The 23,090-nt window shown below is 54.4% G+C and overlaps 2 protein-coding genes across 3 annotated transcripts in view; both read right to left on the bottom strand.

Annotated features, from left to right (window-relative positions):
* Positions 1–617, bottom strand: part of RSBN1 (round spermatid basic protein 1) — a 30,281-nt gene extending 29,664 nt beyond the window's left edge. The window contains exon 1 of the mRNA XM_090026674.1: positions 181–617. Within this exon, the coding sequence (XP_089882800.1) occupies positions 181–586 (406 nt within the window). The 5' untranslated portion in view covers positions 587–617. The remainder of the gene's footprint in view (positions 1–180) is intronic.
* A 338-nt stretch (positions 618–955) lies between these two features.
* PTPN22 (protein tyrosine phosphatase non-receptor type 22) lies at positions 956–21,148 on the bottom strand. 2 transcript variants are annotated; one of them, XM_090026066.1, is made up of 21 exons: positions 20,941–21,148; positions 18,366–18,474; positions 17,595–17,671; positions 17,251–17,346; positions 16,871–16,909; positions 16,428–16,499; positions 16,293–16,352; positions 15,749–15,891; positions 15,157–15,223; positions 14,572–14,649; positions 13,969–14,061; positions 12,595–12,671; positions 11,379–12,115; positions 10,117–10,200; positions 9,842–9,972; positions 8,338–8,365; positions 7,559–7,639; positions 6,961–7,067; positions 6,182–6,212; positions 5,343–5,420; positions 956–2,999 (listed from the first exon to the last, which is right to left on the bottom strand). In XM_090026066.1, exons 1-21 carry the CDS (start codon positions 21,025–21,027, stop codon positions 2,935–2,937), a joined length of 2,340 nt encoding a protein of 779 aa, XP_089882192.1. In that variant the 5' UTR covers positions 21,028–21,148; the 3' UTR covers positions 956–2,934. The 2 variants fall into 2 exon arrangements, with proteins under 2 accessions (XP_089882192.1, XP_089882190.1); XM_090026064.1 differs by having other exon boundaries at positions 9,842–9,969; positions 20,941–21,085.
* Positions 21,149–23,090: the final 1,942 nt, after the last annotated feature.

Below are 23,090 nucleotides of genomic sequence, written 5' to 3'. Positions count from 1 at the left end.
AAGCCCGGCCGTGTCCCGTGCGGCAGCACCCGCCTCAGCCCGACCTGACCCGCCCCGCCGCTGCGCCCCGGCGAGCGGAGGGGGCCAGCGGGGGGGGGAGGTCTCCACAGGGGTCCGAAGCGCCAGCCGCCCTCCCGGGACCAGCTCGGCCTGGCCGGGCCCGCTCCCCCGGCCCCTCACCTCGCTTGACCGGCCGCGGGGCCGCCCCATCCCCGGCGCTGGCCCGCCGCGCCTTGTGAGGCGGCTGTCCCGCGGGCTCGGGGCCGTCGGGCCGGGAGCGGTGGTGCTGGTGGCGCTCGTCGTGCGGCGGCGCGGGCGGCAGGCTGAGGGGCGAGAAGGTGAAGAGCCCGCCGGCGGCCGCAGCGGCGGGCGGGGGCAGGCCAGGCAGTGGCTCCGCCGGGCCGGGCCCCGCCAACAGCGGCTGGCTCAGGCGGGCCCGCTTGGCACCGGGCTCGCCGCCGGCGCCAGGCGCCCGCCGCCGCCGCCCGCCGCCGCGAGGCCGCCCGGGCCGGTCCCCCGGGGGCAGTGGGGGAGGCTCCTCCGGGGCCCGCGACACGGCGCGCACCGCAGCGACCTGCGCGGCCATTTCGCAGGCTCCCTCACACACATTTAAATGGCCCGAGCGTCCAGCGCCAGCGCGCACGCGCCGCGCGCCGCTTGCTGGGGGCTGTAGTCCGCTCCCGAGCCCGGCGCCGCTCGCGCATGCGCCGCCGCACGGCCCGCCGGGAAACCGAGTCCGTTCCGCCCCTGCGACCGGCGCCAGGAGCGTGCACCCAGGCACGCAGGCCGGAGCCGTCACGTGGGCACCCCTCCCCTCCCAACGGTCGTAAGGGTCGTCAGCCTGCGCGCTCGCGTGGAGGCGTTGGGCGCGCAGCAAGCATGTGTGTTCGCGCATGGCGCGTCATCGCGAAACGTGCAACAACAACATGTGCAGCAAAATGTGCAATAATAACAACACAGTGTTTAATAGTAAAAATGACAATCCAGAACAACAGCACTGCATAAATAATACATTTATTCCATGAAGCATCTCACAGGCAGGGAAAAATGCTTCACAGAGTCGGTCCAGGACATGTCAGTTCTTTACAGGTCTAATTAGACCTCGGATCCTTGTTGGATGACCTTGAGGCTGCTCTAATTTACACAGGGGGCAGCCCCCAGCTGTCCTAGAGCAACGAGCATGAAGATCCCAAATAGCCACTTTTGCTGCACTCCCCTCAGGGCTTGCCTCCAGCTCAGGACCAGCACGAAGGGGAGTGAAACCAAAGAGCCTCCACTTCCTTTAGCATCACAGGCACTCACGCACACAGCCCGGGAATCCAACAAAACCCCTCTCCTCCCGCGACGGACCTCGGCCAGGGACAGGGGGACAGGACAAAAGGATTGCATTCGTTTCATCAATATTCATTCTTTGGCAATAACTAAGGAAGGAACACCTACAATTAGTAAATATGTGAGAGAATTCATTTCAATAGTTTTTTGCAATGCTAGAAAACAGCTGACTTGGAAGCAAAACAGTCCGTGCACTTTCAGGGGTCACGTATCCCCGTATTCATCATCATCAAGTTCTCCCATGAGCCAAACGGCGCATCGGGCCCTGAAACGACCTGCATAGTTTGCATTTCCCAAGTCAGCATTTTTCTAGAAGAGAGCAAAACACGTGGAACAGTTTGTAAAACATCTACGTTTTTCCTTGGATATGAATAGCAAGAAAATAAGCTTTCAGATTTTAGGAAACTTATCTTCTAAGTGTCTGCATCAAATGGTTCAGGCAAGTTAAAGACCTTTGAAAGTCACAGCATAAAGGCCAAAACTAGATACATGGACACTTTCATTCACGGGAACGTTTTTCAGTAGACTATGCAGCGTGTTTCCACGCAGGCTTGGTTCCTATGTGAACAGTCATCATTATAAACGTACTTTTCGGACAGAAGCGTAGAGAAAATGACCCAATTAATCTGAATGGAAATCACCACCATGTTAACATACTTTGCCAAATACCTGAATTCTAAAATCTGAAGGGCTTTTTCTCCCTTAGCCCTCTATCCTGGAAACAGAGAAGCATGTGCCTAACTCAGATTGCCATAGAACTATTTACGTAGGTACAGTTGTGCAGAGGCTGAAGCATTTGGAAGATTACGGCCATCAATCACATCACTGAGGTATCACACCCAGGTGACACTACTGGGACAGGAAAATCAGACCCATTATCTTACGGTAAATTACACTTCAAAGTTAGAGGAACTGACCCTGCTTGTTTAAAAATGAGAACGCCCAGGCTCCAAAATAATTCAGTTTGCTTTCAGACACCAAGTTTCATATTTGCTTTTAGTTTCCAGCCTGATGTACAAGAATGTTTCGGAAACTAAAGGCAAAATAGCTACCCACACTGTGTGTCTGCAACAAAGTGGGAAGCTAGGCAGCAGCAGGGAACACTGATGGTGGCCGTTGGATGCAGCCAGTGTTCGTGCTAAGCACGTGTGCTGCTAGTAAGCTTGTAAACAAGAAGGCTGTGCAGCTGTCAGTGTGCAAAGAAGAACAGCGTTCTGTCACTGTCTTTGTGGGCCACAGGAGTGCCACCTCGGTGAATTCACCGTATCGCTCGGTCTATGAGTGGGTGGAGAAGTTAAAAAATGGCCACACGTCCCTAATGGATGAAGCCCAGGACACCTGCAACAGCCACCACAGAGCACGGTGTTGCCAAGGTCACACATTAACTACAAGTGCCAGGCAGCTGCTACTCATTTGTGCATCCCTCTTTATATTACAACTGATTAGGTGATAAAAGCAGATGTTTGCATTATGCCCTGGTTACAGATACTGCACAACACGGGCATTTTTCCTTTTTATATTTTGATGGTGATCCATCTCGAAGAGCATTTGAGATGTCAGAGGGATACGGCAAATCTACAGTACCACGTCCACAACGTTGATTTAAACATTCCATGACGGTGGAGGATTTCTTGGTCCTTTAGGTTTTGAAAATCGTTTTGCAAAGCCTGGAAGTAAGAACAAAGTATATTTTTTCTTAAGGATTGTAAACACACCATATGATTTTCACATTGCTCTCATATTCTATATGTTCAGAGTATTTAAGAAGACTTGGGCTTTAAATACACTATGTGCTGTATTAATCCTAACACATCACACTATTTAACTACAATGACAGAAATACTGGTATTATGCAACATGATCACATTTATCCATGTGCAGGGCCCATTAAAGCAGTTTAAAAACCTAAAAATTGTAGCAGGCTTGATGTTTAAAGGTCCATAATGCTAAGTTCATTCAAATACTGCCGTGAGGCCAATAATGTATCCAAACTCAGTGTCTGACCAACTTCAGGAGTTTTTGAAGAAGCATTAATGCGTGAAATCTTGCAGTAATATACTTGAAGGGACCTTGGCTGGGGTATCAGCGTATGAAGCATCAGGGTGGATAACTTTCATGTTGAACCCCGCTCCTGTAATTATGGGTACTGTTTTCACAGGAATGTTTTATTCTCTCCGTCTTAAAAATCTGTTTGGTTTAATACTCTGCAACCGTGAGATCCCCAGGTCAGCTATAGGTAACTCTGGCACTAAATAATCAAATACAATTGTGCTGTAGCAGAATGTCTGCCAGCAAACACAATCATAACAAGAATATCAAGAACGTATCAACAAGGTTCTGTGCCTCTTATTTAATACACAACTACTCCCTTAAATCAGCATTTTAAATGACATACAGCTTCTCTCCCACGATTTACACAGGGTCAGGCTGTAGCTACTCAGTCTTTCAGTGCAAATGTGTAACCATTCAATACTGTTGTTGTTTTCTGCAGCCCCTTGCCACATTCAGGCCATATCCTGTCACAAGCAGCCACATGTCTGTCGTTTGTGCAACTTGCATGTGTTGACAAGCACTGTGCAGTCTGACATAGCTAGGGACTGCGACAAGGCTACCCACCCCAGCATACACTTACTCAAACGTCCTGTAAACAATTAATGCAGCTTAAGTATGCGGTGTGGCAGTGCTGTGGCATTAGCAGCCCTGACTGCCCAGCTCCCCCTCATTTTCCAGCCTGCAAACACGGTGGCACTAAGCACCCTGTATCTGAGAACTGTTTACAGCACCCTTGGCGCTGCCTATCTAGAAGCAGTCTTGAAACTAACCAGCTCCGGTCATTTGCAATACTTCTAATAGCAGCCTTTTTTGGCAGCTGCTTCCCCTTCACTGTTTCTACAGGGAGGCCTATACAAATTTTACAAAGTAGAGAGTTACAGACAGTATGTAGCTAACAAAATACAATTAAGTCACAAAAACAGCGGGGCTGAAAGAGCCTATTCACTTAAACAGTAAGCAATTAGCCAAGGTTTGTTATGTTATAAGCATCAGGCAACAAATCCGGACTGGTTTGGTGTTATGTAGGGAAGTGAACGATGTGCCTACAAATCAGAATATGTCCTATTGTCTCAGTGTGCATTACAGAGGGGAGAGGGTCCAGGGGAGGGCCACTCGTATGACTGGGGGCCTCCGTGGCTAGCCCTGTGAGGAGAGGCTGAGGGACCTGACTCTCTTCAGTCTCCACATGAGGAGACCGAGGGGGATCTTGTGGCTGCCTACAGCCTTATCAGGGGCCAGCAGCAGGGACTCGGGGGAAGTCTGTTCCCCAGGGCCCCCCTTGGGGTCTGGAAACAATGGCCACGAGCTGAGGGAGGACAGGTTTAGGCTAGATATTAGCAAGAACTACTTCACGGTAAGGGTGGCCAGAGCCTGGAACAGGCTTCCCAGAGTGGTGGTGCTCTCACCTTCCCTGGAAATCTTCAAGAGGAGCCTGGACAGGCACCTGGCTGGGGCCTTATGACCCCTCTCACCCCCCGTGCTCATTCCTGCCCATTGGCGGGGGGCGGGGGGGGTCGGACTAGATGATCTGTCTAGGGCCCTCCCGACTCACTGATTCTATGAGTTTCTATTGTGAATATTCGACCCTTATATGTAGGTCATACATAGCTCATCAATAAACTCTCAAGTGTTACACAAGCACACAAACAAAAAAACAGCTTTGTTAAAATTATTAAGCTATAAGGCCACTGGCAGCTTTAAATAAATTCAAGCCTCTAATTCTTTTGTGTATTCATGAGCTAAACAATTACACAGAAGAGTAGGCAATTGCTGCAGTGAAAAGTGTTCAGTCACAGATGCTTCTGATCTATGTAGACACTTATGTGAAGAGTTCCGTCACCTTCCTCGCACTAGCCAAGAGCCAGCTACAGTGTCCTGCATTTAGCCTTTTAAAAGTCTATAGTCAATGTTCCAAAAATCCAAAGAGAAAGGGAAGATGGGGGAAAAAAAAACCATACCAAAATTGAGAAAAGAGGTGGAGTGGTTTGGCTGGGTAGGCTCCCGTGGCTTTGCCAGTGCAGATGGGCTGCAGATACCTAGAAACAAACAGAAGGGCTTTCTTTAGCAGGCAGTGACCATTTGAATGACCTAAAGATGCAAGTTGAATGCCAGCGCAGTGACACAAGTAAACATGCCACGTTCTTTAGAGGGAGGCTTTGTGCAGAGGTAGGGCAGGTTAATTCAGAGACATACTCTTCATAGCATCTAAGCCAACGGTTCCCACCTGGGGTGATGCTTTCATTAAAATATATCAAATGGAGAAGCGACAAAGACAAGGCTAATTCTATTCTGTACATTTTGCTCCATGGAAACACTTGGCTGACTTCATTAAATCAACTCATTTGTTTCAGAGCATGTTTTTGCTGTGACTTCCAAAGAAGATGGATGAGAAGTTAGGATGCCTACAGCGTTAAACAATATCATCTGGGAATGGATAGGGTAGGCTGGGGAAAACAAGCCGAAACATTGATTCATTTCTGTGTACAGAAGCTGAGATGGGAGGTCGGTATACATTTCACATATACACTTAGAGTCCTGTTAGCAATGGCAGCTTTTCAGAGAAATACAGATCTTGCATTCATGTGTGCTAAGTGCTTGGAGAGGTCCTAACAGAAGAGGCCAACAGATCATCAGCCATCTAGCGAGGTGCTGAGTCCCTCAGCTCCCTGGGTCAGAGAGGTATACAGGTATACAGACCTGCGTGTTGCAGGTCTGGCCCCCCAAAGAAGTACAGTTCTGTAGGCTTCACACATTCACACGGCCAATGGGGTAACTAGCTGACACTCAAGATACTTACTCTTTTTCACGTTGCGTAAAATTTTCAAGCTCTGTAAAAACAAAAAATGAGAATGATGATGAAAGAAGCAATATAGCAAGCAGAATATCCCCAACTGATGAAGAGACTGCTTTGCTCAACAGCCATGATAAAGCAGCATGCAAACATCATGCCCACAAGATATACAACGCCTACTCTCAAAAACCACATGATATTTGGGGCAGGGGCGCAGAAGCCTGTCATTTCTTTATCTTTTCCTTCTTTCCCAGCCAAAGCAAAATCAACTCAGTGGTCATCAGTAATGCTGTTAAAGCTACTCTCAGTAGAAATTCTGTGCAAGAGTGACATTCAAAGGCTAGGACAGACGTAGCTGTGTTAGTCTGACATCAGCCAAAGGAGCAGGGAGCTCAACTTCCTCAGGCAGCAGCTGAAATGAGGATTGTTTAGGAGGGGAGTCTGTTCTATCTGGGAGTTGGAAAATTGGTCGTCATTCCTGAGAGGTGTTGGCCCAGTCAATGGAGAGGAGATCACAGGTACATAGAGGTACATAAGCCAGTCCCAGAGATAGGCAGAGGTAACTCTTGTCTCTGCTGCAGGGCTCTGGTCCCTTCCTTCTTTCCACCAGTTCTGCTTGCAGTGTCACTACCACCACACAATATTGTGCTTGAGCTTTTCTCGCCTTAAGTATGAGAGCTCTCAAACCAGACCTCTGCTCTCCTACTGTCTTTGTAGGATTATGACAAGACGACAACAGCCACAGCTACCGCTGGATAGATGACCCTTCTCTCGGATTTCCTTACTTTGCTCCTCCTGAAGCATTTTGCAGGCTCCTGCGGTAGCTCCTCAGAAGCTTTATTCCCTGAGTCCCCAAGGCTGCTAGTAGAATTCCTCACAGGAGGCTGAAGACCTGGGAACACACACCACAACATTTCAAAAGGTCAAGTGTAGATCCTCCTGTTTCTTTTCTGAATATTTTTGGGTGCAGAATTAAGTGGAAGACTCTCTTATGTTTACCTTTTATGTAGCAGTTTGGGGAGGGGGAGGCAGTATTTTGCCTGTCACCCTTGCAGCCACTCTGGCTGCGTTCGTTATTTTACATCCATGGTGTTCTCCCACAGAAAGCAGGGACTCACCTGGAAGCTTTACAACCAGCCTGGGCTGAGTGCGAGATGGAGTATGGGGCCTGATCACCAGGAAATCCAACTCTCTCTCAGCTCTGGGATCCCGTTTACTCAGACTGCCACCAGTTGGGGTAAATGGGGAGAGGAGCTTGGACACAGTTTTGCTTGCTTGGACACATGAGCTTTGTGTTGGCTTCAGCTAAGCCCGCAACTAATGGAGAGATGCTGTACCTCTCTTACAGAAGATTACAGGTAAAAAAAGAACACTGCCACTTACTGTCCTCACTGGCAAGAACAAACGATTCGGGAGTTCTTTCAGGGAGTGGAGGAGGAGAAGAAGAGTGGTCCCGGTGTGTCTCTACAGCGATAAGGACAAAGACATGAAACCCTTCAGCTTTTAAAAGACTAGTATCCCCAGATCAGTGCCCGACATCCTTTGTGATGACCACAGCAATGCAACGCAGCAAGCATTAATCTCCAGTCCTTCCGAAAACAGCATGCAAGTGCTGTACTATATAATAATTATTATTATTGATGATGACTATGACGACGATATTTTAGTGTGATGCTTGTCATTAGAGAACAACACAAAGGAGTCAGTCAGTCATCCCTATTTTAGGGATGGGGAAACAGAAGCACAAGGTGATGCATAGCCTTAGCCAGGGTCAAGCAGCAGGCTAGGGCAGAGCCAGAAACAGAGCCTAGGTTCCAAGCCCCGGGCTACCTTTCAGACTGCCTGGCTGTGCTACCTCTCCACAAGAGAAAGGTAAAGAATCCCCAGGGCCACACAGTCCGAGAAGGGTACTTCCTCGGCCCAGTGAGACTGGAAGGAACAGCAGCACAAAGTGATACCAGCTGCTTCAGGGGCCGGTTAGGAGACATAAGCCTGCTGCTTTGCTTGGTTAGGGAACTGGCTAGTTACCAGCACAACGAAGCTGTTGCACAGCATATAAAGCCCAGACATGCTTACAAAGGAGTTCCAGTAAGCTGCTGAGTTCAGCACAAAATAGGTAGTTGGACAGACCAGTTGCCTACGACATCAAAAAAAGCCTGTACCTGATCCGGAACTCCGGAGCTTCACACTCTGGAAACAAACAACAGGAAAATATTTGAAATTCCCACAGTCAAATGCAACTCTCTCGCATCGCAAGCGAGCTAGTGAAACACAGGAAATGATGCCACAGGCACTCAGCCCCCTCCCACACACACCTCCCTGCAAGTGTAATGGAAGATTGGTTCTGCCCTCCACACAGCCAACTCATCCAGTGGATCTTTTCAAGGCTGGCACTCTGGTGGGTTGGAGTGGGCCTGGGAGTTCAGTTCTTGGCTCTTCTGCAAACTCCCTGGGTGATCCTGGGCAAATCTGACTCTCTCTCAGGTCCCTAGCCCTAAAATCCAGACAATATCCAATAGCTTTTTCCTATCTGACATGGGAGTTGCAATGACAAGTTAATTCATGTTTGGAAGGAACTATTATGCAGCAGTGAATGGCGAATCATGTAAATGCAGAGACAAGTGTCAGATCAAGGCTCTGTTCACTTGTGATGAATAAAGAGTCCCCAGCACCCTCTCCTAGGGCATGAATTGCAGAGGCCCGGTGAGACTTCCACTCTCAATTTCATTCCACTTCCCCAAATTTCTCTTCCAGTTGCAGGTGAAAAAATTCCTCTTTATTTGTCCCTCCGTAGTGTTTGTGGAGAATGACTATCCCGTTCCACACCAGAACAAGCTGCATTTCAGTGGTGGGTTAGCAGTATTCCTCTAGTGCAGGTCAGCTTGAATTATCTAACCCAAATCAACTATCACAAGCTAAAATCCTACAAGGCAGAATGTAGCCCTCTCAAAAGTCAGGGAAGGTCCAGGTAAAGACTGCTGGAGTCCAGGGTTTATCTTGACCTTCTATTTCATGTGAAAACAATGTGTGCCTTCTCTTCACAGAGTCCCACCTGGCTTGAGATCAAGTTAGGAGCACACTTCTTCCTAGTGAAGACTCAACCTTGCAGACAACTTTGGGAAAAATGGTGCTGCAGGAATAGGCACATTTTAAAGAGCACAGCAAGTACATTTGTGCTTGCAGTACAGAAACCCAGTCCCCCAATACCTGGTCCTCATTTCCTGATATTCCTTTCTTGCCACTTCCCCAGCAATTTGTGACCAGTTTTGCGCTTAGCATCTTTCTCTCAGATACATCTGTCCAGCACTCCAGTTCAGTGCTTTCACACCCATAGGATGGACCAGAAAGCACTGAGCATACTCCCTCTCCTATCGCTGCACTCCATCACATCCCCATTGCTACTGAAACGTGAGGATGTACTTCTGTCCTTCAGATTACAGGCATTAGTGTCATGACTGGTACATTCCCATCTTCTCTTAAATGACACTGGTTGCTACTGCAATACAGCAGCTTTGACTAAGACCACTTCCTGAGCCTGGACTCTTGAAATCAGAACTAGCTCAGGAAAAGCACACGCTACCAAACTGCTGTAGAGAAATGACACACAGTACAGAGAGCTGCATGGCCACACTGCTGGGGAAGAGACACACGCCCAAGTTCAGTTACCTTACTTGGTCTCAGTCTGACAGAGTCATCACATATTTCTGGCTGAGATACCCCACTGCATTCCAAAGAGGTTCCCACATGTATATTTTCAGGTGGAGGCTGGTAGTTTGAAGCAACTGGAGGAGACTCTTCTGGAAAAAATGAGATATAGGAGGGATTACTTCCCTTCCTGAGTGCCAGAGCAATTCTCTGTTGGATCCCGTGACCCAAGTATCACACAACAACCAGAACCAACACCTCAGCGCTTCTTAATGATCGCTGTTACTTGCACTTACCAGTTTCACCGGCCACAATAAAGGACTCTGGGGTTCGTTCAGGCAGCGGTGGGGGAATGTCATCATCTGGGTCTGGAGAAGCCACTAACCACAGACAGACAGACGGTTATTGGGGTGGAACTGTCCTGATAGACCCCTATCAAGCTACACAGACAACAGCAGCTGCAAAGACCCTGAAAACTCTCTCACCCACATCATTCATTCCACCCCTAGGCAGCATGTAGGAACCTGTTGTTAACAGGCAACCTTCAAAAGCGAGCAAAGTCATCCTTCTTCATCCAAACCATAAGGGAACCAGGGAGCCACCCACAGGGCTTGAGAAGTGAGCCGTCCCAAGCCCTGACTGCTGCCCCCATTCAGGCACCGGGGAGTAGGATCCAAATCTTCTAAAACTTTATTTAGAAATCCAGGAATGGACCAGGGCTAGTCTTCTCTGGCCAGTGCAGTGTCACTGAAGGGACAGATTCCACCAGCGCCAACAGCGGCACCCCCACTGGGAGCAGGAGCCAGCCAGCCTGTGCATGTCAACCCGAACACTGACATTGCTAATTCTAGCTAGCTTTTATTGTGGTAGCTAGTGCAATCTGAACTGCTGCACAAACACTGCTGTGCTCAGAGCTGAAAGCCAGCAGAAAGCCATGGCATTCAGAGAATTCCTAGCGACAGCAGGTCTTTGAGGACGCTGGCCATTTGAGGCTCAGAGTCCAAGGGGGCCCGGCTTTGTCACTCTCCCCCCACTTCACCCACCCTTGCAGCTCCAAAGCGAGGGTGAAATCCTGTCCCCCTGATTGCAGCGGGAGTTCTCCCAGTGAGACAACAAGTACCAGATCCCACCCAGGACTCCTGGAAAACCCAAAGGAATCTACTGACATGGAGGGATGGCAACCTTAGCAGAGGCACTAACATCACCAGCAGCAGCTCCCTAGGGTTTTTGTCGAGTTCCCCAGCCCAAACCAACCCATTTTCTGTGGAGATCTGTCAAGCTGCAGCCCAAGTAGCACACAACAGGCATGCAAGGGGAATCCCAGCAAACACTGGGGATTTCTTTGGGAAAACACAGCAGAAGAAGTATTTGAAACCCAGTTCTGCCCTCAGCTCTGAGCCCAGGTTCCTGGTGAAGTTGAGAGGGGACACTCAGCCCCTTATCCTACGGGCTGGGCTTTGCAGTGCAGCGGGCTGCAGGATAGTCCTGGGGGAAGTCAAAGGCCCTGTGCCCCTAGGGGCACACCCCAGAACAAACCGGCGCAGCTCCCACAGCTTACTGAGTGAGGACGTCTCCATGCCATCCTGTGGGCGAATCTGCTGGGGCAGGGGCCTGCGAGCTGGAGTGCTGCCTGTGACGGGGTCCGAGGGCAGCACTGTGGGGAAGGGAGGGAAAATTGTCTCATATAGCTCTGCAGGGCGGTCGGAGGATGCCAGGGATGCTGGTTCATTCGAGGACAGTGAGGAGAAATAAGGGTCTTCAGTTGAGCAGGAGCAGGGGGGAAGGCGCTGACTGCTGGTCCCCTGCTGCCAGGGGCTGGTTACTAGCTTACTCGACTGGCTCAGCATAACGGGGCACAGCCCTACCCATGGCTGCCCCCCGAAGCCAGCAGAGCCGCAGGGTGCTGCCTGCCCTCTGCCTGGGCCCTGGCCCTCTCTCTGCAGCACTAATGCAAAAGGTGTTGATTTAGTTCGTGCCAAAGGGGTCTTAGTGTTGAGGCTCCTCTGAGGTGCCCCCGCAGATTTGGGGCTCTGCAGCAGGTCCCTGGTGCCAGCGCAGTGTAGGTCCAAGCTGCGATGCTTCTGGAGCGGTCCCCCTGCCAGCACGGCATCCCACTTCTTAGCAGCATTTCCCTCCCCGCTGCTGAAGTGCAAAGCCCCAAAAGAAACAGCTTGTCTAACGGGAGGGGCGCTGGGCTTGTGGCCATCCTGTCCTGCCACAGTGCTATAGGATGAAGCCACTGCCAGCGACGCTTCACCTGGCGCCACGTGGATTTCCCCCTCCTTTGGCCCTGAGCTGCAACAAAAAGGAATATTATAAAATCAGAGCCAGCTACTGTTCGCAAGCCTGCCTTAGCCCACGAGCAGAACCCCAGCACTCTCCACCTGACAACAGTCCTCCATAGAGCCTTGCTTTGCATCCAGACCGAGGCTCAGCCCTGGGGCGAGCCACACCAAATCCTACGCACCTCTTGCCTGGGCTACATGTTGAGGCTGGATGCAATGAATAGGCCTGTGGTGCCCTCCAAATGCACAAGTTTCACCCTTCAGCAGGTCTTTGAGACTAGCGCCATAAACGAGTCCCTGATTTAACAGCAGATGCCAGAAAAGACTCCAAAAAGGTTGCAGGACCCCGTCTCTGGCTATGTCTCTCGTTCACTGCAGCATGCAAGACATGTGTCCCCGTATCACCTTATCTTGAAATCAGGCTGAGAGCAGCAACCACCAGCCTGCGCGGCACCAGCATCCACACACGTAGATCAGGTCAAGCCTTACCAGTTCGGTATCCTTAGAGCATAAATTTCTGTCAGCGGGTTCACGTGTGGCTTGGCCATGGGACGGGTCATCTGAATCTGCCGGAAGGGAAGGTTATAGCCTGCAGCTCACGGAGGCAGGCTCGAACACAGAGCTCCTCACGGCGCTTCGTCCAGGAGATGGGCCTCACCAACTCCCCTTCGTTACAAGCTGCTTGGCAACGTAAATGCCCCAGTCGCGGGGACAGCCAGACCAGAGGGCTGTGGCCAAGTCTTCGTGCCTGGCTGTTTTGGTCCCCGCTCCTCCCACGGGTGTCTTTTTGGAAGAAGCACCCACACGTGCTCTCGCCAGCACCGAGCTCAGCCCCGATGTTTGGTGCGGCTGGCTGCGCCTCCAGGCCCCTCACGCAGCACGGCTATGGGGAAGTTGGTTTTGCTTGCGACACGCAAGCACTGTGCCCATCCCCCTCTTTCTGTAAACTGCTTTCAAAGGACAAGAGGTTGCTGCAGCCAGGAGCAGCCTTGGCCAAGAGCTGCAAAGCCACATCCGGGCTCAGAGCTTCTCACAGTGCTTCACCCTGGCCTCAACACTGCCTAAGCACAGACCGCCCTACCCTGTGCCTCCCCCCACCCAGCTCAGAGGTCCCTGAAAGCACCAGGCATCCTGTGCAAAATCAGGGTGCAGATTAAAGGCTTTAGTTTGGAAGCTGGGTGCTCCTGGGGAGTCTGGCTCTGAGCTTACTACTGGAGGCTTCCCACCCTCAGTCCTGTCTACATCCCCTCAAATGGGCCTTTCTCAGCCTTGGCCTGTGACCTGGTGCTAGTGGAGGGCTCCAGCAAATTGAAATTAAAAAAGGACGGCCCGAACGAAGGAGGAGCGTCCCACTGTTTGGCACGTCATGACCCAAACGCACGCCTCTGGGCTCAGACACTATCCTCTCTCAGAAGGGGAGGGCAGTCACAGGGACACGGGTGCTTCTTTATTTATAACAATAAGCACACAAAACACCCACGTCTTGCCCTGAGAGAGGAGACAGTTTACCCTCCCCACCCAGCTTGGGACGGGCAATCCAGGGGAGAGCTCAGGACACCTGGGTCCCAACTTGCCTCTGCCACCAGTCCCCTCCATGGCCTCCTCCCGCTGCCCTGCAGGGGGGCTGCAGGTGCAAATGAAGCATGTGCAGGAGAAGCTCCCACATGCCAGTGCTGGGTGTTTGAGCCCCTAAAAGCCTGAAGACCACGGGTGCACACTGGAGAAAGCATCAGAACTAGGGTGGCAGCAATGGCCTTCGTGTTGACCAGCTTCACCTCCCAGCTGTGCAGAGAAGAGGCGGGGGCGTAAGCCTCAGCTGCCCGCCTCTGTGTGCAAAGCCACACCAGGCCCCAGGAACCTCACCTCTGCAGCAGCATAGCTCTCCTGGACAGTAAACGTATTGATATGCCTCTTAAAGAGCTCGATCACAGCATCATACACCAGTTCGTACTGCTCCTACAGTGGGACACACACGAAACTAAATGTGGGGCAGCCCGACCCCGCTCGCCCCCGCGCTCACACCCACCCACCCCTCCACTGCATATGAGCACCGCTATTCCTCTGACACACGTGGCCCACGTGCTCTTGAAGGGCTAACATTTCCAGGCCACAGCCTACACGCATTGTCAGGGGAGACTGTGGCTGCAGGACCATTTCGCATTCAGCTTCCCCTTCTATACAGCTCAGCTCAGGGCCAGACCGTGCTCCATTTCCTGGGCTGTAAAACTTGCTTCACTATACACAAGCCCCAGCACGGGAAAAGCTCTCCCATCTGTGCACAGCCAGTGTCACTTTGTCAGGCTCCTTTCTGCGCTGGGAGAACACGAGTGACCACAACCACTCGGCACAGGGCTGCCCCACAGCACAGACAGGCCAGGGTGCTACTAGTGGGTTCTCCAGAGGAGAAGCCAAGGGGCTGGTTTGGCAGCAAACCTTTTGCAGGCAGCAGGAGCTTTGCAAACATACCTTGGTCTGCACTATGGAGGGCCTCTGCGTGCGCATCTCCTGGATCAGGCTGAAAATACTGAAGTTCACAGGAACAATCTAGCAGAGGGACAAGGAGAAATGAAGGCAGGCCCTGAATCCAGCCCCCTTCCAGAAGGCAATGCTGTTCAGACCCAGCTCCAGGCTGGTAAAACACCTTGGAAGTCAGGCAGGCAAAGCACTACGCTCACGGAGTGGCTTTCTAGCGGCAGTCAGAGCACGTGACCTGCAGGCCAGGGCAGGGCAGCAAGAGGAGGGACCTGACCCGTGTGCCCTGGTTTCTCTCCAGCCTCAGGGATCAGGCACATTGGGAGGTGGAGGGAACAACAAATGGGAAGGAGAAGGAAAAGTCTGGTGGAAGGGACCACAGACCAATTTTCTGAGGCTGCCTTCCAAGGGTTGGCCCAGAGGGAGTTTGCAGGGAAGAGCTGGGGAGTGAAAGGCACTGCCAGGCGGGGAGAGAGGCACCTCTGGGCACGTGGTCCAAAAGAGAGGAGCCAGACGGGTGAAAAGGGCAAGCACTGGGCATGCAGGAAAAGACTGATCCCAAGCAGCCTTGGGACTCACCCCATCCTTCAGCAGCTTCCAGGTGTAGTCAATGGCACAGATAACGCCCGTTCTCCCACAGCCAGCACTGGGATAAAAGGCACAGAACCGGGAAGCAGAGGTTGGCCTTCCTCTCTGTTCTCACTGCATGCCCAAGCCAGACCCCTAACTCCTCTCCATCACCATCGCCGACCCTTCGCCCACACCCTGCCAGTGTTAGCCATGCTCAAGAAGCCACGTGACTAAGTCACTGCATGAAAGGGGCTGTTCCCAGGCAGCACAGACAGGCCTGGCTCTGGGACCATGGTCATCTGTATCCTACCACCACCAGCCAGGCTCGAGAACTCACGCACCTGTGAGCACAGCCCTTCCAAGTCCCACCTGTGGGGCCTGCTGACACCCAGGACTCTGGCTACCACAACCGTATGCTCTGCCTGGGCAGGCAGGCAGCTAGCCACTTTCTGCAGCCACCCATCCTATGTCTTGTACACTGCTCCTGGACTGTGAACCAGATCTCCTCACGCAGGAGACTAGCCCAAGTCTCTACTGCCTGACAAGAAGCAAGCATGGGGGAGAGACTTGGGTCATGCCCCAGGCAGGGGGGCTCACCTACCTGCAGTGGACGCAGATAGGGATGCTGTCATCAGCCTGGTAGCAGCGCATCTCCCAGATGAGCTCCAGGATGGGGTTGATGGACGAGGGCACGTCATGGTCTGGCCAGTTTTTGTAGTGGAAGTGGTAAAGGGTGCGCGTTTCCTGCAGCAGGCACAAGCGGGGAAGGATGAGCCCTGGAGCTCAACCCACCACCCATCAGAAGCCACCAGCCCAGAGCCCAGATGGGTGCGGGAGCACCGAGCTGCAGGCACATGCCCTAGATCACAGAGGCCTGAGAAGGCAGCCCTCGCTTGCCAGGAGCATGGCCCTGTGCACCACTCGGGACATGTTCTCCAGGCCTCCTGTTAGCAGGAACGTGCTACGTTACTCAGAGGGACGTCTGCTCCTCGGGGCTCCCCCTCCAGCACCGCACCTGCTACGGCAGGCAGGGGCGCTCTGGAGGCTGGGGGGAAGCTCTGCAGCTGGCCAGCCCTCAGCACCGCTTCCTCTGGACTGCGGCCGCGCAGCGAGGGCCCTCCCCGCCTTGCCTGTCCCCTACTCACGTTGTCCAGTGTCACCTTCAGGGTCCGGGTCACATACTCGCTCTTCCTGTCTTCCACCTCCTGCGAGAGCAGCAAGTTAGAGCCATGCCCCTGCAGAGGTGGAGGGGAGGCGAGGGCGGGGGGCAATCTACTCACACAGGTCACGGTGAAAGGGCCGCACTGCAGGGGGGCGCCTCCCTCCTCTGCCCAGTACCGCTCGCACTTTTTCTGCAGAGAGAAGTGGACGGCTGGTTACTTAATTGCTGTGCCTCCCTCCGCTGCCTCCCATGGGCTGCTGACCTCCCGCCAGCCCCTCTCCTCCCTGGGCAGCCAGGGAAGCACAGGCCTGGCTGCTAGGGCTGGCCAACTGCCTCCTAGAGCATGAGGGGCTGAAAAGACCCTTCCCTGCAGTGGAAGGGTCACTCCAGCCCATTTTAAGAGCAGAGAACATACTCCCCCTGTAGCGGAGAGTCCCCACACCCAACGCACTTGCTGGCTGCTCAAGGCAGCCTGGCCGTACTGGCGAAAGCCAGCAGGGAGCCCAGTCCTCCTTCCCCCTGCAGACGGAGATGCCAGGCGTCCTGCTCAGACACACTCACCTTGCCCATCTCAAACTCCATGCAAGCCATGACCACGATCTGCAGAAACACGGCACATCAGAGAAGTGTGGGGGGAAAAGAGAAGAGGCACGTTTGTGCAGAAACATTTATCCACGGTCAGAGAGCGGCCCCGAGCCGTGCTCCACGTGCACAGGGGTCACGGCCAGGCAGAGCCCAGGAACTGTTCTCGGCAGAGGCCGGCACCGTTCGACTTACAGCTCTCTTGTAAGGAGACACAAGGCAACAGGCCTGGCCCCTGCCCTGCCGCATGCAGCAAGTAAGGAAGCCAACACACTCTGCAGTGCCCACAGAATGCGCCCCTCTCCCCTCAGCTACACAGGGTACAAACCAGCCCTCAGCAGGCCCAGCCCAGCCCTTACCAAGACTTCATATTCCCAGATCATCCTCCAGAAGTCAACCACAGTGCTGGGGAGAGGCCCCTGTGTAGCTATGTAGGCCCTCGGTCCATACACTCCCTGAAAAGAAGTGCGGAGCGCATGTGAACATGGCTGTCATCTCCCTTCTGCCTCCACCCCAGCTAAAGAGACCTGGGTAGGGGTGCCCCCTGGGTAGCTGTGCCCCAGCTTGAAATGGAGACACCTCCATGTGAGCCATCCTGCCGGCCACTCGTGCCACTGCTGAGCCCCATCACACTCAGCCCAGCTGGGTTGGTGCCTTCCCTGCTCCCATCCCTGCCCCACAGGCTCCTAGGACAAGACAGTACCTTGATAAAGTTGGCATTGATGTAATGAGAATCTGTGTCCGAGGTGATCAGGGACAGCTCCACTCTGCTGTGATCGACTGTGGGAGACAGGGAGAGCAGCACCTTTTGGCACCACGTGCACAGCAGGAGAGCTCCACCGGCCCGACCCAGCTGCCCTGAGCCTTGGCTTTCAGGAGCAGAGCAACACCTGCACCCACCCAGCAGCGCCTGCCTGTGTCACAGGGTTGAGGTCCCTGGGGCTTAGCTTCAGGCTGCTGTGCCAGGGGCCGCACAAGGAAAGGGCAGAACAGCCTGTGTCCTGAGGAGCCTGTGTGGACTCAGTGTGGCACGCAGCCCTGCCCACACTCTCCTTGACAGGATCCTGGCAGTCAGGCCACTTGTGCGTTACACTGGGGCTACCAGGAAACCACTCCCTGTAAGCAAGGATTGTTTTGGCTCTGGAGCCACCTGCAAGTCGCACCCTGCAGCTGTCTGCATGCACGCACATAGCCAAAGCGGGGTGGTCCTCGCATAAGAAGTCCTGGCTTCCACAGCCCTGTAGCTAGGTAGTGTGTAGGCATGTGTGCACGTGTCCCAGGACCCGCAGAGAGCACATAACTGATCACATGTCCTGGTATGAGCTGGGCATCTATGGGTGCGTGCAAGCTTCTGGAGTCGAGGCATGTGTAACAGACACAGGTGTGCATACGTGTACATGTGCACTGGCAGGAGAGGAGGGAAAGCTAGCCAGGAGGAAAGGCTCGGGACAGCAGGTCTTTCTTCCCAACCTACAGGGCAGGATGTCCTTGTATCTGTTTTTCTTGGCGTTCTCTGGTTTCTCCGAGGTGGCAGTTGGGTAGGTGTTATCTGACCTGTACCTGGTCGACTGTCGTTTCAACTTCTGTGGGGAGACAACGGGACCCATCAGAGCAGATGGACTATGCGTGCCAGGGACACGCTCCCCACTACACCCCAGGGACCCCCCCAGACACTGTTCTCTTGCCTCGCCAACAGCCCCAGCGGAGGCGGCAAGCTCCCCAAGGCAGGTCTGCCGGCAGGAACATCAGAACTGGCAGCTCCAGGGGCCCAAGCTTTACGGAAAAAGCCTGGGATGCGCTGGCTGAAGGGAGCGGGCACCAGCAATACAACGTGGGCACCCAGTGTCCAGCACCACGCACTTCCCTGATGGGCTGCGCTGCCTTGCGAGTCATGGCACCATCACCCTGAGACGCCTGGCGAGGCCCTGTGCCAGCTCCACGTCGGAGGACAGCCCAGCTCAGGCTTTTGGCCACCTCAAGGTAACTTCGCAAGGCTGCATCGGGGCTGGGGCTGAGGAAGTGGTGGGCATGGCATGCTGGTCCGCGGGCCGAGCACAGCAGCACCGCTTTGATCTGGGCAGAGTGAGTCAGTGAAGTCACAGGACGTGGCTGCGCTTCGCGCCCTGCTCACAGAAACCGGGGCAGCCACAGCGCAGCACAACACGCGTGCTGGAGCAACAGGATGTCCCCCAGGGACCCTGTCTGGGCCCCTCCGGCTCTGCTGCGCCAGGGCTTAGGGCTGGATGCGTAGAGTGCCTGGCCCACAGGAGCCCCCCTCGCAGGCAGGGCTCTGCGTCGCAGACACCCCCTCCCCAATCTGCATTTCCTGTCCGCGCACCTCAGCCAGTGGGCAGGTCCCTCCACATGGAGAACAGGGCACAAGCCAGGAGCTGACTCTGCACCAGCCGTGCACGCCTGGCGTGCCCAGATGCCGGCTCCCATGTGACAGAGAGGGGGTTGCCAGGGGAACAGGCACCGTGCATTTTTGTGGATTTCTGTAGCTCATGCTCGACAGCTGGAGTCACAGTTCAGCCGTTCCCAGCTTCCTTCTCGCCCTCAGGCACTTGCAGGACAGCTCAGGGCTGCCGGGGGCCGCCCGGCTTCGGGGAAGGCACAGCACACCTCGAGAGGAAGTGGGCCCCGCCTGTTGTCAGCCCGCACACGAGCGACCAGCCTGCTTCCCCCCATGCCAGCGCATTTTCCCCACCTGATGCCTCCGCCCCCACCCCTCCCTCGGGCACTGCCACCTCAGGGAAAGTCACCCGCCCGACACAGGGTGTTTTTTCCGTGGAACTGCAGGCTCAGACGAGTGCTGCCCTGTGACAACAGCCTCCAGGAATGGGAGAGCATCACCGAGACGCTCACCTTTTCCAAGCAGACCAAGGGCGACTCCTCTGCGGGCCTCTGTGCTCCCACCAGAGGCCTCAGCCACGTACCCTGTCCAGGGGCAGGGAGGGGACCCAGGGACCCCGTTACGCTGAAGCTGCAGGGGTGCGGATGCCTCGAGGCTGCGCTGCCATCACGCCGTTCCAGCAGTCTCTGGCTCACAGCTCTGCCGGCAGCCCTTGCTGCCAGAGCAGCAGGGAAAAGCCCAAAGAGCCCAGCACGGCCCTGCACTCAGCACCCAGACACCATTACCTAGGTCAATCCCATCACCTTTCCTGCCGGTCCCACCCTCGCTGCGTGCGAGGCACCAGCACCCAAACAGGGGCTGCCTGGGGGCTACACAGGGGTGAGAGACGGAGCTCTGCAGGGCAGCTCGGACACCCCTGCGAGAGCACAAAGATGGCCAACTGCAGCTTGTGCTGCTGCTGACCTCAGGCGCCGGGAAACTTCTCTCTGACGGGAGACAAGCGCAGGGTGTGTGCGGCTCAGGGTGCGATGCACAAGGGCAGTACAGAGCTCTGGAGAGCCCGTCGGTGCGGCCCAGAGGGACACGAGGTCCGGACGTCCAGCTCTAGCACTTCCTCCAGCATGGTGGAAAAAGGCGAGTGCCCAATGCCAACGTGGCAGGACGATTAACTCTAGTCCTTGCAGGATTTTTTGGGGTGGTTTCTCTGCAGGACACCCCTTATTCTGGATCTGTTTGGACACCTGGGGAGATGGCTTGCTGGCATGAACTGCACTTACGGGGTGCCAAAAGGAGACGGGTTGACTGGGCATGTCCCTTCTGACCCATTTCAGCACAGTTTCCTCCAAGATGGCAGAGGGGAAACCACTCTTCCTGACCTCTAGAGACACGCTCCCTGGCAACTTTTCGAGGAGCCGAGGAGCTGATATCCCAGCAGCAAACTGAAACCACATCCCAACGAGTGTGTTTGCAAGCGAGGAAGCAGGAAGCACTGAATCAGGTCACGACTTAGACAACAAACACAACTGCCCTTGGGGTGCCAACAAGTGACTTGTTAGACACGTTATAGTTCCCGAGTAAAAGGAACCCTGGCATTTGCAAAACGCTCGTGCCCCGTTCCGCGCGGGTGGCAGCAGGCGAGACTCCCCCCACCCCACCACACCACACGAGCGGCTGAAGCCGAGAACGCGAGACTCACCAGGAACTCCTCTGCAAACTCCTCTTTGTTGACCTTCCTGCTTTGGGCCCGCTCCAGGTTCTGCCGCAGAATCTCTCTCTGGTCCATGCTGCGCGGCGGGGAGCGGCTGGTCCGTCGGCACCGAGGACGGACATGTCAAGTGCATGTCACAATGGAAAGCACCGGCACAGAGGCCGCCTGCTGACGGCTGTGGTTTACTGACTGCATCACAAGCCTTGAAGGAAATTAGTGCGTAAGAGGCAGTGTGGTCAAAGTCAAGCCGCCTCCCAGCGCAGGGCCCTAGTTCTTCCTTCCAGCGTCTGCACGACCGCCCTCATTTCCCCACGGCACCGCACAAGGTGCTGCCTCCCCTGGCCCTCACTTTTAGCCCATTCCCTTACCGGCAAACCCCACTCTAGGATCGGCCCTCCAAAAGCTTAGAGACGGCCCAGGCACGCAGGGCAAGCCAGGCTGGGTCAGCCCGCGTCCCCAACACTACCTGCAGCCCACTGGCCTGTCCAGCGGGCTCCGACACTGGTGGCTAGCTCGGGACAGCTGCCCTTCCTCATGGCTGGGGAGGCACTTGTGCACTGGGACAAGGGATCGATGGAGCTATCGGCAGGGTGGGGAGCGCTGAGAGCCTCTGCACCAGGGCTGCAAAGTGCCTGTGAAGCCATTCCTCTCTCAGAAGCAAAATCCTTTGCAGCAGGTCTCGTCCTGGTTGGAGGAGAGTGCTGCCTCCAGCTGCTCCCTGTCTGGGACGTGCATGCTGCTGGTGCCTACATGATCCGAACACGGGCAAACAGCCTTGGCCTCAGTGCTGGATCCTCAGGCCCAGCGGGGCCTTTCAGCATGACAAAGCAATCAGCAGCTCAGCACCTTCCACCATGCACGTGCAACAAAGTGACTAACAAGAGCACAAGAGGAACTGGCTCAGGGGAGACCCTTCACGGCCCCTGCTGTCTGGGCCTCTGCTTGGTGACAAGGCCAGTCGGAGCAACAGCCTCTCTGGAGATGCAGCATTGCACCGCTAACAGAGACACAATGACTAGGAGTTTCCTAGCAGTGGGACAGCAGTGGAGCACTGCCCTGCGGGGAGGGAGGGAGCCCTCCTTGCCATACCAGAGAAGAAAGGGCAGGAACAGCATTGCTTCGGCCCTTGGGGTGAGCTCAATCAAGGCCTACTGAAATCCAACTCTGCCAGCTCTGCTACCGGGGGCTGCTCTGCGGGCTCTGCCTCTGCAGGTCACATTTCTCCAAGCAGCAGCACAGGGCAGGACAACAGCGTGATGGTAGTAACCAGTAAGCACACAGACTTCATTCAGCCCCTTAACCCATCCTGTGCAGAAGCTGATTGCAGCTCAGGATGAGAGCCTGCCTTGCCCTCTGGGTCTTCCTAAGCACAGGTAAGAAAGATGCCACAAAACGGGTCATTTCCAAAAAGGGATTTGAGAAGGGGCGTTCAGCACTGAGCCCCCACATCTCCTATTAACACCTGGTAACGTCCAGGATTTTCCGCTCTGGCGGTTTATACTCAGCGCTGGTGTGGACGTGCTACCCCCAAGCACAGCGACTGGCCGGAACTCCTGCAAGTTGGCTCGGCGCAGATCATAGAATCGTAGAAAACGAGGGCGGGAAGGGACCCCAGGGGGTCACACCTAGTCCGACCCCCTGCTCCAGGCAGGACCAGCCCCAACTACATCATCCCAGACAACGCTTTGTCTAGCTGGGTCTTAAAAGCTTCCAAGGATGGAGAGTCCACAGCCTCTCTAGGTAACCCGTTCCAGTGTTTTACTACCTTTCTGTGATTTTTTTTTCCTAATATCTAACCTCAACTTGCCTTGCTGCAAATTGAGCCCATTGCTCCTGGTTCTGTCATCTGCCCCCACTGAGAACAAACAGTCCAGCTCCATCCTCTTTAAACCACTCTACAGAGGGTTGAACGCTACTATTCAATCCCCGCTTGAGTCTCCTCTTCTCCAGACTAATTCAGCCCAGTTCCCTCAGCCTCTCCCCACAAGTCCTGTCCCCCAGCCCCATCACCTTTTTTGCTGTCCTCCACTGGACTCTCTCCAATGTGTCCACATCCTTTCTGCAGTGGGGGGGCCCAAAACGGGACACAGGACTCCAGATATGGCCTCCCCAGTGCTGAATAGAGGGGAAGAATCACT

The sequence above is a fragment of the Crocodylus siamensis genome, chromosome 13 (genome assembly GCF_052110815.1).
Source record: "Crocodylus siamensis isolate JL-2025a chromosome 13, ASM5211081v1, whole genome shotgun sequence".
Lineage (NCBI taxonomy): Eukaryota > Metazoa > Chordata > Crocodylia > Crocodylidae > Crocodylus > Crocodylus siamensis.
This window is presented reverse-complemented; position numbering and strand designations above follow the sequence as displayed.

What these genes read in the sequence shown, in the direction of transcription:
- PTPN22 (XM_090026066.1), bottom strand. Translation starts at nt 21,027, where the DNA reads ATGGACCAGAGAGAGATTCTGCGGCAGAACCTGGAGCGGGCCCAAAGC. An exon ending in GCCCTTTCACCGTGACCTGT is followed by an intron (nt 16,353 to 16,427) that starts GTGAGTAGATTG and finishes CTGCTCTCGCAG; the next exon opens with GAGGTGGAAGACAGGAAGAG. An exon ending in TATTGTGGCCGGTGAAACTG is followed by an intron (nt 9,973 to 10,116) that starts GTAAGTGCAAGT and finishes CATTTTTTCCAG; the next exon opens with AAGAGTCTCCTCCAGTTGCT.